Source organism: Bombyx mandarina, chromosome 09 (assembly GCF_030267445.1).
Source record: "Bombyx mandarina strain Sakado chromosome 09, ASM3026744v2".
NCBI lineage: Eukaryota > Metazoa > Arthropoda > Insecta > Lepidoptera > Bombycidae > Bombyx > Bombyx mandarina.
Window position 1 is genome coordinate 15,218,888 of NC_143216.1, and position 13,980 is coordinate 15,232,867.

At 36.6% G+C, this 13,980-nt stretch overlaps 1 protein-coding gene across 1 annotated transcript; it reads left to right on the forward strand.

The window, feature by feature from the left end:
• Positions 1-46: 46 nt before the first annotated feature.
• LOC149502386 (ras-related and estrogen-regulated growth inhibitor-like protein A) lies at positions 47-12,674 on the forward strand. Its single transcript, XM_089729959.1, has 6 exons — positions 47-385; positions 8,771-8,827; positions 9,402-9,478; positions 10,292-10,473; positions 10,953-11,139; positions 12,251-12,674. The coding sequence occupies exons 1-6, from the start codon at positions 322-324 to the stop codon at positions 12,317-12,319; spliced, it is 636 nt and encodes a 211-aa protein (XP_089586085.1). The 5' UTR covers positions 47-321; the 3' UTR covers positions 12,320-12,674.
• Positions 12,675-13,980: the final 1,306 nt, after the last annotated feature.

A 13,980-nucleotide genomic window follows, 5' to 3' on the forward strand; every position in this document is an offset into this window, starting at 1 on the left:
ATTCGGTAAACATGTGCGCGCAGTACGTCTGGGCATGGGAGGCTGTGTGCGCCAGAGGCTGCGCACGCGCTTTTCATCCAAGCACCAGCAAAATGCTCTCAGTCGCGCGGGAAACATCGCGGCGGGCACACACTTTTATACTACGCCATTTTATTATTACTCTACATTAATATCTCGATCAAATTCACGATATATATTACGAGATCGAACGTGCGTCGAGTTTTTTGTGTTCATGACTGCTGTGATTGTACGTCAGAAAGGCATGATGGCTATCTGAAAGGATATTTTTTTGAAAAACGTGAAAAACTAAAATCATTCCAAATGAAGATGACTGTGAATCGTATAAGGGTGGTTGTGCTGGGGAGTCCACGGAGCGGGAAATCTGGTTCGTTTTTATCTTTGCTTTCTTTATGGGGAAATTTAAATTATTTTTATGTATTTTACTCGATTAATTTAATTATTATACAGATAATTTTCTGTTTTAGAAAAAATAATACTATTTAAAGAAACGTTCTACACGACATTTTTAGTTTTCAATGATTTACCTACTAAAATTTTCATCGTACAAGATAGTGAACGAGTAAGTCAGTGCTTATCAACTTAGTAGTTTTGTTACATAATTATATTTCAAAAAGACAGCTAGATTTTTAATGCGATTAGATATATTGGAAACATCAAGTATGAAGAGCGAGATGATTTATGAAATTCATATCATGAAAAATTTTATTATTTTAGATATATATTATACATTCTTAAAAAGTAATTACGGGCATGAAAATAGCTTACTATAGGCTTCCTCGACTTAAAAGTGATAATACATGCAAATAAAAGGTATAAATCCTCAACAAGAATCGAAAAAAAATACAAAAAAATATTTTCGTTTATATGTTTACATTTATTTTAAGTGTGAACTTTTTAATTTTCTTTAGATACACATTTTTTTTTGTAAGTATAAATTATTGTTATATATTAATGTAGTTTATTATACCGAGAAAAAGCTACTGTAATATTAAATGTGATAGAAATAATATTATTTTACCTTATAATACATATTGAAATTGATCAAGAATGAATAAAGAAAATCAATAATGATTTTTTCTTAATAGTGACAAATTATGATGTAGCCTTTTAAATTTTATGTTTCAAAAATAGTAAGGAAGGTAAATTAAAAAAAAAAAAACAAAAATCTTTGTTTTTTTTTCTCAACAGTTGCTATATATTATTAATGTTTTAAATATATTTTTACCGTGACAATTACTTATTATATTTCGCTTCTTTATCCTACGAAGTACGGCTGTCGCGTTAATTCTAAAAAAGTGAAACAAAAAATTTAATTCAATGTTGTGTTATTTAGTAATAATTACAATTATTACGGTGCTTCGTTGTGGACCGAAATAAGTCAGCGCAAAGATGTAATAGCACTTTAAAAAACCCTTTTGATTTTCTACATAAGCCTACGGTGACAAACGAGCCACCAATGAAATTTCGCTCACACTAATCATGAAATGAGTAATCGTCAGCACCGGTCACTTTAGTTTTGGCGGAATAATTGAGTCGTATATTATCAAAGGTGGCAATCTGTGCATTTGGAAAAAAAATATGTTATTGATATGTCAATACAGATTGATTTGAATATAATCGTCTCCTTCAAAGAATACGGTTCAAAACCTGCATTAAATAAAGGTTAATATTTAACCTGTTATTTATCTAAGATGTCGTTCCGAAGAGTTTTGTGACTGCCAATGGAATACAAAGTCAATAATTCGTTTTTCTGATTTACCAATAATTGTCCAAAAGTCAGATTGCCGGCTTTGATAATAGTCAACTCAATTAATGGTTAAAAAATGTCCTTATTAAATCTTTTAAATTTAAATATTTATTACTTACTAAATTTTTCGTTATGTATAAAGAATTCTCTTTTAAGTGGTCAGCTTGACCGCAGCACAGCGCACGCAGCTACCCCTACTGTCCGGTCATCGTTCTCATCAAACCGTCACTTGCGACGAAAGGCTCGACGAGTAAATTAACCCACAGACACAGCCCACTGAGTTTCTCGCCGTATCTTCTCAGTGGGTCGCGTTTCCGATCCGGTGGTAGATTCTGCGAAGCACGGCCTTTGCCACGGTTCGTGTTAGCAACTTCGTCTGGTTTGAGCCCCGTGAGCTCACCTACAAGCTCGGCGAATCTAGAATAGCCCCTCGAGGTTACTAGAATAGGTAGGAAAAAAAACCCTTACTGCCCGTCTTATCTTATTAAACCTATTATTGCCATCCACGGTTACTTGTAATATAAATCTTGAAATGACCGCGGATATCTTTAACCGAATGAAGTTTGTTTTCCTTTTTTTTTGTTTATTGTATGGACTACATATTCATGTTTTTCGTTAACGCGTCCACCGGGTGCCATTAAATGTAGGCGGTTCTCGCGATTTTACCATCATCATACCCTATAATTTTCGGCAACCAAAACATTACGCGCCATTACGCGGCCATTATTACATCAGTGAAGGGTATAGCGGAACTTATTTTAATAAGTATTTAAAATATATTTTATAAAACAAATTTTTAGACGAAGTTTATTTCATTAAGTGGGATATTTGTTCTCGATTCGTTTTCGCGAGCCGTAGACATAAATAAAAGCACTTTTACGAAGATTAATCTCGCGTGTATAGTTACAATTCTACGAGAATTTTTATATATGTATTCCCGAAACGTCGGTAGTAATAAAATGAATATAAAATAAGCGAAATTACACTAAAAGTAGTTTTAATAACCTTTGTATTCTTTTTTAACTGTTATAAACTAGTGGAGTGCTCAATGAATTTAAGTGGATAAGACATTTTAATTTATAAATAAAGTAATAAAATTGAGTAATTTTTACTTAAATTTATTACTTTTCGTAGTTGTTTAGAAAAAAATAATTAAACTTTGAATCAATGTTTTTAGAATGAATTTAAAGCACTATAATTCTTATTACAAATAATTATAACACTGTTTTATACTATTGTATAATTTATATAATATATCAAAGATTTGTTAGGTAACTTTTAAGTGCTTAACATACGAGCAAAAAACCTATGTAAAGTCAAGTCATACCTTCGAAATTGTTAAAATAGTGTTGTTGACTGACAGACAACGTCATTAAAAATTCCTGATTACATTTTCTAGGGATAAGGGAATCCAAAAACAAATACTCACAGCTTTTGTGTACGATGACAGAAAATCGCACCCGAAATTTTATTAGAATATTTTTTCACCGCACTCAATATAAACCAATTAAAAATCAATCCACGTGTGAGGTCAATGATCTCGAATCTCCGCCAGTTGCTTTTGCTTTAGTTTGCTGCTTCACGCAACATAAAAGGGCTCGGCGAGTAAATTAACCCACACATCCAACTGAGTTTCTCGCCGGATCTTCTCAGTGGGTCCCGTTTCCGATCCGGTGGTAGATGTTGCAAAGCTCGGCTCTTGCTAGGGTTCGTGTTAGCAACATCGTCAGGTTTGAGCCCCGTGAGCTCACCTACTAGTTAAAATTACGCTGATATGGTTTCTCTAAACCATCAGCTTAGGTAGGAAAAAAGCAACATGAACTTCCTATGGATACGAAGCAATTATGTATTAAAAAATTTTTTTTTAGCACCATTTTATATTCGGATACGATCTCCAACATCCTTTACTGAAAATTGAAACTGAAAGAATCTCTTGCATTGAAGCTTACATTGAATCCACGTGTGCTTCTGTTTTTGAAAGAAAGGGCCTGACGGAAGCAGACTGGTTAGAAGAGTTTATCATAAACTGTGACGTAACTAACAACGCCAATTCCGCAATAATGTTGAGTTAAATGTAAATATTTTGATCATTAAGATGTGTGTGTGTGTGTGTTATCAACGCATTCCGTTTTGCGATTTATTTGCTGACATTTCTTGTGTAAATTCACTGTTACAAGCTGATAGTTACAATGTGTAGTCTTGCTGTTTTATCTACGTCTTATACTATAAATGTGTGACATTTATTTTGTTCTGTTTGAAACGGTAAAACTTTGAGTTAAGTCTCTTATGAAAATCGGTAGGCAGCGGCTTGGCTCGGTAGGCAGCGGCTTGGTTCTGCCCCTGGCATTGCTGAAGTCCATGGGCGACGGTAACCACTCACCATCAGGTGGGCCGTATGCCCGTCTGCATACAAAGGCAATAAAAAAAAAAAAAAAAAACGTGTAATAAAATATTAATTATTAGAAGCTCGCACAGTCTTTTGTATTTTAGTTTTTAGATCTGTACAAGATTTACATAGGAAGTAATTTATAAATAAGTCGAGTTATAAGACATATAAATAAGTCTTTTATTTTCATTATAATTCAGGAGTAGGTTATTGCGTAGCTAATCTTTTCCTCTGTTTTATAATTTTTATTGTCACGATCTAAGGTATGATGAGGGAGATTAAACTGTAAAAGTTTTTTTTATCAGTTCTACGACTCGACAAAACCGTTGAAGACACTCATAGATTGTAATGATCCGATTAAGATCTTGTCACGGAGTTGTAAGGCTTCATTACGTTCGCGATAACCATAAAATCGAGCGTTAAATTGCGATTTGATACGATTTTATTAAAACGGAACCGTAGTTACCTACGAATGGGTGATGTGCTAGAATGTGATATACGTGTGTGGAGCAACGACCTCGACGGCATCGGCGTTAATGCTTGATCGGGCGTTTAAGAGTTACACAACGTGGAGCGGTGGCGCCAAGCTTCGCGGTCGTCGGGAAATCGCGCCGTTGACCTACCAGCCGACTCGCCGACGACTGGTTGTGATTACGCCGCCCTAATTGTCGACAGACGACCGACGAACTGAACTGCAACGCGTGTCTTTGCAGTTCATCACGGGCGTTGGCTGCACTCGCATAGGGCCAACATCACAATTGATTTAATGTAAATTTTGGCTATTATTTTATTTCTGGTGGTAGGACCTCTTGTGAGTCCGCGCGGGTAGGTATCACCACCCTGCCTATTTCTGTCGTGATCAATAATGCGTTTCGGTTTGAAGGGTAGGGCAGCCGTATTAACTATACTTGAGACTTTAGAACTTATATCTCAAGGTGGGTGGCGCATTTACGTCGTAGATATCTATGGGCTCCAGTAACCACTTCACACCAGGTAGGCTGTGAGCTCGTCCACCCATGTAAGCAATAAAAAAATAATTATACTGCATTTGAATATGCATTATCGAAAAGAGCACATCTCTGAAAATGTAAAATGTTCAGGAAATGAAAAAAACTGATTATTTTGTAAAGCAGTGTAAAATTTAAAATATTAACTTTTGAGATATAATTTAGTGTTAATTAGCAATTGAAAATTACTGGAATTATTATAAAATGGGTGTAAGTAAGCCTCAAAACTACATGTATATGAAAAAACGTATTTGACAAAATATGCGACATGTGCCCTTTTCGAAATTGCATATTCATTTGATTTCAGGAGATGAAACGCGTTCGGTGCTTTGTGCTGACATCATTTTTAACGAAACGGGTGTAAGTCTGTACACTAACAGTCCACAGCATTCTGCATTACCATCGGATTGATTCGATTTAACGAGGTTCTTATTGACAGACTTTAATGGTTTCCGTTATACTAGCCACATTACTATCTCGGCCGGAGTTCTCCAATATTTATCTCTTTAACACAATCTAGGTCACATTACCGCAAAAGCTTTATTGTATGTGATAAGCATATTTATAAGTTTGTAACTGATCCGATTCTAAACAATATTGATGTCGAATTAGTGTCATGTTGGTTAGTAGTTTTTACATAATTTGATTACCCTTCAATATATATTGTCGATATAACCTAACCAATTAAGTGTTGACCGTTAATCGGATTGTATAATAAGCTATTGATACGAACTATTAACGGATAGTTGTTGTAATAACATACAGGTAAATAGGGATTTTAGTATTTTCCTCTGGTCTCGCATCTTAGTACATATTATAGCAAGGATCGCCTCCTTGAAACTTCGAGTCTACGGACAAACATTTCTTTTTTTTTATTGTACGGTCGTGGTTGCGAGTTACCAAATAGTAACCCCAAAAACTAAAGTAAAAAAAAAATTAGAACACGGAAATTCGTAAAAGAAAAAAAAAACTTTAGGTTAAATAGTAAAGACTGTATAATATTGTATTATTTTTTCAATAATGAAACTAAAATAGATTAATAGTAATTCGAAGCTTTTGAAGTGGTGTACTATGTTAAACTTTTCATAATCTGACGACCATCAATGTGAAACAGTCATCACGGTCAGTTCGTGGCGTATGATGGATGAAGCCGACCATCTATTAATTACCCATAGATTCCCGTCGATGGAGCATCCATTGTTTCTGTCGATAGGGTACCCATCCATCAACCTACGCGGTGCCATGTTGTTTGATTGCTGTAATTTGTCATTTATGGTTCGGCGACTATAATATTGAGTTTGGTTATTGTTTTCTGATAATATCACCGGCGTTTTAGAACCTTCATGTCTTTGTTTTTGTTTTGCTAACTTTGGTGTGAACGAAATATTTTTTATAAACTTTTTCTTCGGATTTTAATTTATTAAACTGAAATGAATTTGTTTGTTGTTTGAAATGTTTCTTAACCACGGTGATTGTATAGTTTTTTTTTTTATGACCTAGATGTGTGTACTGGAACCCATAGACATCTACAACGTAAATGCGCCACACACCTTGAGATATAAGTTCTAAGGTCTCAGTATAGTTACAACGGCTGCACCACCCTTCAAACCGAAATGCATTACTGCTTCACGGCTGAAATAGGCGGGGCGGTGGTACCTACCCGTGCGGAGTCACAAGAGGTCCTACCACCAGTAAAGTTTGTAGATCCATCGCATATTTGCTGTGTTGAGATTTATTTTTCATTCCATAGTATCATATTAAGCTCGTGATCGAAATTCGATGTCGTGACTTTTTATTATCATCAGTTGATGGTGGCTTAATAATAACCAAGGATTAGCTAAGAATAGATACGGTGTTTGTTTGTGCGAATATTACTGTTAATAAAAATTACGTAATGAACCACACTTTTTTTTTTGTTTTTTTGTTTTTTATATCACGCCACGTTAACTGGTCCCGTGATAAGTTCGTAAAGAACTTGTGTTACAGGTACCAGATAACGGATATAAATGTAAGATTTTTATTATACACATACATATATTTAATATACATCCATAACCCTGGAAAAGACATTTATATTTATCATACAAATATCTTCCCTTGGCGGGATTTGAACCCGCGACCCCCTTGTGTAGTGACCATGTCACTTACCACTACACCAGACGGCCGTTATAATTTACTAACTCAGCTTTTTTTATATATCAATATGTTTTGCGAATGTTCGTGCAATGGTTTATCGGAGAAAGTAATTTACATGATACTGGTAAAAAGTTGACAAAAAAATAATCGAAAGGAAAAATAATTGCGAGGAATACCGAACGTGTTTCTTGAAAGAAAAAAAAACACTTTTAAAATGCCAACATCGAAGCTGTGAAAGATAATAAATTACCAGTGAAATTTACTTGCCAAATGTTACGGTGACTTTTATTGCTTCAATTATTATCTGTCAGGAGTGTCAGGTAAGGTTTTGTTAGGAAGAAGTTCACTTAATATTCTAAAATGAGCACCGGTTTATTACTGGTGGTAGGACCTCTTATGAGTCTGCACGGGTAGGTTCGGTTTGAAGGGTGGGGCAGCCGTTGTAACTATACTTAATATACCTTAGAACTTATATCTCAAGGTGGGTGGCGCATTTACGTTGTAGATGTCTATGGGCTCCAGTAACCACTTAACACCAGGTGGGCTGTGAGCTCGTCCACCCACAGAAGCAATAAAAAAAACGGTCTTCCTTGGAGTAGCATGAAGCTATTTCGTTGATTTTTAAATACAACTAGCAATGAATTCGGCTATCTCTATCTGAATGGTAGCTCTATTCGTACACCGACCAAGTCCATTGTCATGACAATAACTGCATTAAGGCGTTGTGGGAAACGTGTTCCAATTTGTATTACGCAATCGATCCGAGTCCAGAATTAGAACCGAAATCGGATCGATCTCATTTCGGTATGTGGACTGATGCAAGATTCAAATCAGAAACTTTTTATCATTATGCTTTGTACATAGTGACTCGACTCGATACCACGTACCTACTTACTTGCTCTTGAAATTTATTATGACATTTTACCATTTGCACGGAAAATTTGACATTCCCCGGGTTATTATAAAAATAAAACTATTAGATATTTTTTTTAATATTATCAGCACATCAGAGATATAAACATGTTAACATTATTATTTTTTTACGATTATTTATCAAGAGACAAAACACGAAATCATTGTAGATGAAAGGACTCTGTAAATGTAAGTAATGTGAATGGCTGCGGTAAAGGTCGCCGCGCCACGAGTAATCATCTTTTTGAATAGACTCACCAGTTCCTATTGATGGCCTGCCAGGATTCTCCACAGTTCATTTTGTCGGTAGCCTGTTTGGTACACGTTCGTTTTGTATTCAAGAAACTCGCCTCGTCATTGTTGTTGTTAACTGTTTGTATTGTGCATCACCCTTCAGATAGAAATTCCAGGAGTGAAAATACTAATCAACATCCGAAGCCTCTAGAAAGTCGGGAGTGATGACCTCTTAATTGTTCAATGTACTAACAAACAACGTACTCGCTATGTGGACTATGAAAGTAAAATACGTCTAACATATTAAATTTGTTTATTTTGTTACAGCCGTGGTTGTACGCTATCTGACGAAAAGGTATATCGGAGAATATAGTTCGACAGGAGGTAAGAAGTTCTTTTATTTATTTTTCAAGTATTCAGTAAATAAGATTATTTCAATGTGAAGATAAAGGTCAATTATTTGTGTTAATGAAATCGATGACGGCAGCGTGAATTGAAACGCCTTTTTGTGCTTACGAAAGCATTTACTTATTTTAATTGAAATGTCTGCTTCCTTTAAGCCTTCGATTGTGGTTTTGCGTCATTTTGGAGACATTTATATTGAATTCGATACAGAATTGCGGATGTTGAGGTACCAATACATATTTTGTTCCAATCGCCTTACCTTGATTGTCTGTGACGTTACGATCTGCAATTTACAATTGTGTAATGTGTTTATCTCGTTAAATTGTTGGTGTGTTGATAACGAGCAACAAATTTATAAACATAAAAAAAGAGATACTCGCTAAGCTGTTTCGCTGGTTGTTTTTATGGTCGTATCTCTTCTTGGAGGCGGTGGAAGCGTTTATTTTATTGATTTTCAATAAGAATATACCATTATATTTAAATTAAAATAAATTATTACGAACTTGAATTTGTGGAAAATTGATAATATTGTATACTCGGAATTTTGTTGCAGATTTCCTCTACCAGCACAGGGTTGCATTTGATGGAGTTGTTTCTGAAGTAGAAATACTGGACACTTCAAATTGTGCCGTGAGTACTAACTACATAATTACTACATAATTGTTCGTCACCTTTAGTTTTTCATAAAGTTCCTTTGCATTATTTTTTATTTAATCCAATTTAAAAAAAAAATGTAATTTAAGAATTATGAACCTCATTTCGGATTAGTTAATAAAAAAAAATCACCAAAACTCATCGATGTCTTGCGCAAATAGAGATACGAACGGAAGAGATCTTTATTCAATAGTAAACAATGGAGATGTTAATCTGCGCTGGGCCGGGCCAGAGTCGGCGGTAGCGCCCGCTGATGCCCGCCGTACAATTTAATTAGACAAACTTTATGTGCCTTGTATCGACTTATCTACCGTGATCGGCACTCCTGCCTTCGCCCATGGAACTGTCTTTAAAACCAAGCACCGGTCAAACATTACGTAAATCGTTTCGTTGCTATTACGTATGATGGTGCTATTATTAATTGAAAAATAAAAAAACACGTTCTTCATTTTGTCTAAACAACGAAGATGTTTTATTAAAGAGGCCGATAACGGAACTATATAAGAGAACAACACGGAATCTTGATGTTTCGTATTGCGTAATCGGTGATTTTATTCGTTTGAAGCGACTGGACCCGATACAAGGTTCCGGTCAATACGTAGTGCTGTGACTTTATTATTGAAAGTTCACTGACTTAGCTGAATGTTTATTTATTCGTAATTTATTCGGTATTTCATAATATTGTTGTTCCTTTATCGTTTTCGTTCATGTAGAGGTTAACTTTTTGTACGCGTTCTAATGTGTCGCGTAGATAATAATAAGTTTTGATTGAGATTTCTTTTGTCGTAGATTCGTGGCTGTTTGGCTGAGCACGTGCGGTGGGGCGATGCCTTCGCCGTGGTATATTCAGTGTGTGAGCGCCGCTCCTTCCTTGCAGCTGCTGAGTTATTATCTCTGTTAGAACGAACTCGACTGTCAGGATGTGCTGCTGTCACCCTCTTGGGAAACAAACGTGACCTCGAACACGCCAGGTACTTTATATTCTATTTTGAATTTCGAAATTATATGTAATCTGTTTAAATGAAAACACTTTTGAAGTGAAACTTCTAATATGACTTCTAACAAGGTTGCGTTAAACGTTTAACGCTGCCCTACTAGAAAGAGACAGAGGGAGAGGGAATGTGTGGCACTCGAACGCATGTGCATATTATACCTGTTACAGGCAAGCGCGAGCGTTAGCAACGAGTAGCGTCCATTTTTAATGAAGTATTTAAAAAAAAGTATTTATTTTCCTATCTATAATTTAAAATATATATAATGTAAATGTTGAAGATGTCGTATCTCTTATACACAGCATTCCCTATTACAAGAGCAATCTGATTTAAGGATGAAAAATGAAGAAAACCACAATACCTACTACACATCGAAAAAGAAGTTTCACTTCATTCACGTGCACCAAGTTGCACACGCACTGTTTTTTTTTTTAATTCATTTATAATCTTTCAAATAGGGAGGTCCATGCAGAGGAGGGTCAGGAGTTGTCTTTGCGGTTCGGTTGTCAGTTCTACGAGGTGTCCGCGGCGGAGTCGTGTGCGGGCGCGGCGCTCGCTTTCCACGCGCTGCTCCGAGAGGCACGCGCGCTCGCTCTGTTGCTGCCCGCGCCTAGGCGCAAGCTCGCGGCCTATTCCGTCTCCAAGGTAGGCTTTACGAACGAAGAGTCCACGGCAGAGTCCTGTAAAGGCACGCGCATTCTTTCTGTTGCTGCTATACCCCGATGCAAGCTCGCTGCCTATTCCGTCTCCAAGGTAGGCTTCACGGAGAAAGAGTCCAAGGCGGAGTCCTGTAAAGGCACGCGCATTCTTTCTGTTGCTGCTATACCCCGATGCAAGCTCACTGCCTATTCCGTCTCCAAGGTAGGCTTCACGGACAAAGAGTACACGGCGGAGTCCTGTAAGGGCACACGCGTTCGTTCAGTTGCTGCTATGCCCCGATGCAAGCTCGCTGCCTATTCCGTCTCCAAGATAGGCTTCACGGACAAAGAGTACACGGCGAAACCCTGTAAGGGCACACGCGTTCGTTCAGTTGCTGCTATGCCCCGATGCAAGCTCGCTGCCTATTCCGTCTCCAAGATAGGCTTCACGGACAAAGAGTACACGGCGAAACCCTGTAAGGGCACACGCGTTCGTTCAGTTGCTGCTATGCCCCGATGCAAGCTCGCTGCCTATTCCGTCTCCAAGATAGGCTTCACGGACAAAGAGTACACGGCGAAACCCTGTAAGGGCACACGCGTTCGTTCAGTTGCTGCTATGCCCCGATGCAAGCTCGCTGCCTATTCCGTCTCCAAGATAGGCTTCACGGACAAAGAGTACACGGCGAAACCCTGTAAGGGCACACGCGTTCGTTCAGTTGCTGCTATGCCCCGATGCAAGCTCGCTGCCTATTCCGTCTCCAAGATAGGCTTCACGGACAAAGAGTACACGGCGAAACCCTGTAAGGGCACACGCGTTCGTTCAGTTGCTGCTATGCCCCGATGCAAGCTCGCTGCCTATTCCGTCTCCAAGGTAGGCTTCACGGACAAAGATTTCGCAGCGGAGTTGTGCTCCTAGCTATTATGGTTTGATTTATCACACTACTACGACTACTACGTTAATTTCGCGTTTCTTAGGATTAGCTCATTTCATTTCAAATTTTGAAACACCGCGAATTTTAAAGATTTTACGGTAATTGATATTGGTTGTGCTGAGCTAATTAAAAAAAAATATATGTTAATAGTATATAATTTTTTAATAACTGAAATTGTTTTTACAGGTAATCGGAACGATATTCGGCAAGAACAGCAAGAGCGTGCGAAAGAAACGACCATCTCTTAGTATTTAAATAATAATTAAATTAATTAATTTAGTCCTAAATATCCACCAGACTGTTTTGTGTAATATTACTTTTAAGTTATTTTTAAATATCTCTATCATCGATGATAGACATTAAACCGAACTAAACACAATTGTTGCAGTCACAAATTCACAAGAAAATATATCTTTATGGCCATTTCTTATAGGATAGTTAATTTTGTAAATATTTTCACTTTTTTTTTCGTGTAAATTGTAAGATAAACACCTCGCATTAGTGTTATCAAATTTCTCATAATTTTGTAAATATTAAATTATATTATAAGAATACAATTATTTTTACGATATGATACATTTAAAAATAAAATAAAATAAATACAAAAAAACCTTTTTATTCAGATACCCACAAATTTAAAGTCTTAGATAACATAATGTGTAGCATGGTTGAAGACATCGTAATACGAATTTTTTGAGTGCTGTCCATGTTTCAATTACATCGTTATTACGAAAACTATAAATTTCCCCATCTTAGTCCTACACCATATAAGTCATTCATAAACATGACCTAAGTATATATTTCATTAGATATGTTGGTATCCGTCTACGGGATTTGAACAGGGTCATAGTTGCATCGCTCTATGCGAGTACGTCTGGCGTCTTATCCTTCAGGCCACAAAACCTTCTCAACTAACCACTAAGCCTAGTAACCTATATGAAAAACATTATGAAAACCAGTTTTATTTTCATTAAAACAAAGAATGCTCCACCAAATGCAGGTGAAGATGATACGCCTAACTTAATTTGTTATGATATTATGTGAGTAAGGCATTTATTGTAAAATAAATCCTACGATTCTTGTTTTAAAGTTGAACGAAATCAGATCGCTAATTTAAATTATACACCAGTAAATGTCTGAATGTTACTTGAATGAAATTAGGTCATATCACCCAAGCTACTGTTTTGCTTTGCCCTTCGTGTAAATGTCTTTAAAGGTCTAATGAGGAGACACTGCGAAGTGTCTGGTTGTCACATGGGACCGAGCGACAAGGTGCAGTGTTGTCGGAATAATATTGATCGGACAAGGCAGTCAATAGCGAGAGAGAGTTTGGTCTAGGTTGTGTTTTGCATGTTCCGGTACCCAGACCGACGACCGATAGCGACGAGACAGGAATTCAGTGTGACATTACAACTAGACGCTACACGAGAAAGCAACAAGTGCAGATTTCAAGGTCTCAGAGAAATTACGCGTTGAATTCCGTCAGGGGCTACGTCACAACCGTACGCACGTATTTCGTTCGCACGAAAATAATCTTTGTGATGTTTCGCCACCACAAACAGGATCAAGTTCAAGACTAAAACGATAAGAAACAACATTAATTAAGGGATTTTCTGACCTGGTAACTAAGATCTTTAAGTGATATCTTATTTTTATTTATATTCTTATTTTTATGAAAAATGATAATATGGAGTGAAATGAAATGAAAGAAATGAAGATGATTAATTTGTGACATTAATCAACTGGGATGAAATTAAATGAAATGAGATGAGATGAGATGAAATGATATGATGATGGGATGAAATATAATCTTAGTAAAATGGTGGTCATTTACTGAGATTTTTTCAGTGGACTTTTTGGAGAATCCCGAGTAATTACGTCCAGCGGCTTTTCATTTTCTGACATTTGTGCACTTT

What these genes read in the sequence shown, in the direction of transcription:
- LOC149502386 (XM_089729959.1), top strand. Translation starts at nt 322, where the DNA reads ATGAAGATGACTGTGAATCGTATAAGGGTGGTTGTGCTGGGGAGTCCA. An exon ending in TCCACGGAGCGGGAAATCTG is followed by an intron (nt 386 to 8,770) that starts GTTCGTTTTTAT and finishes ATTTTGTTACAG; the next exon opens with CCGTGGTTGTACGCTATCTG. An exon ending in CGGCCTATTCCGTCTCCAAG is followed by an intron (nt 11,140 to 12,250) that starts GTAGGCTTTACG and finishes TTGTTTTTACAG; the next exon opens with GTAATCGGAACGATATTCGG.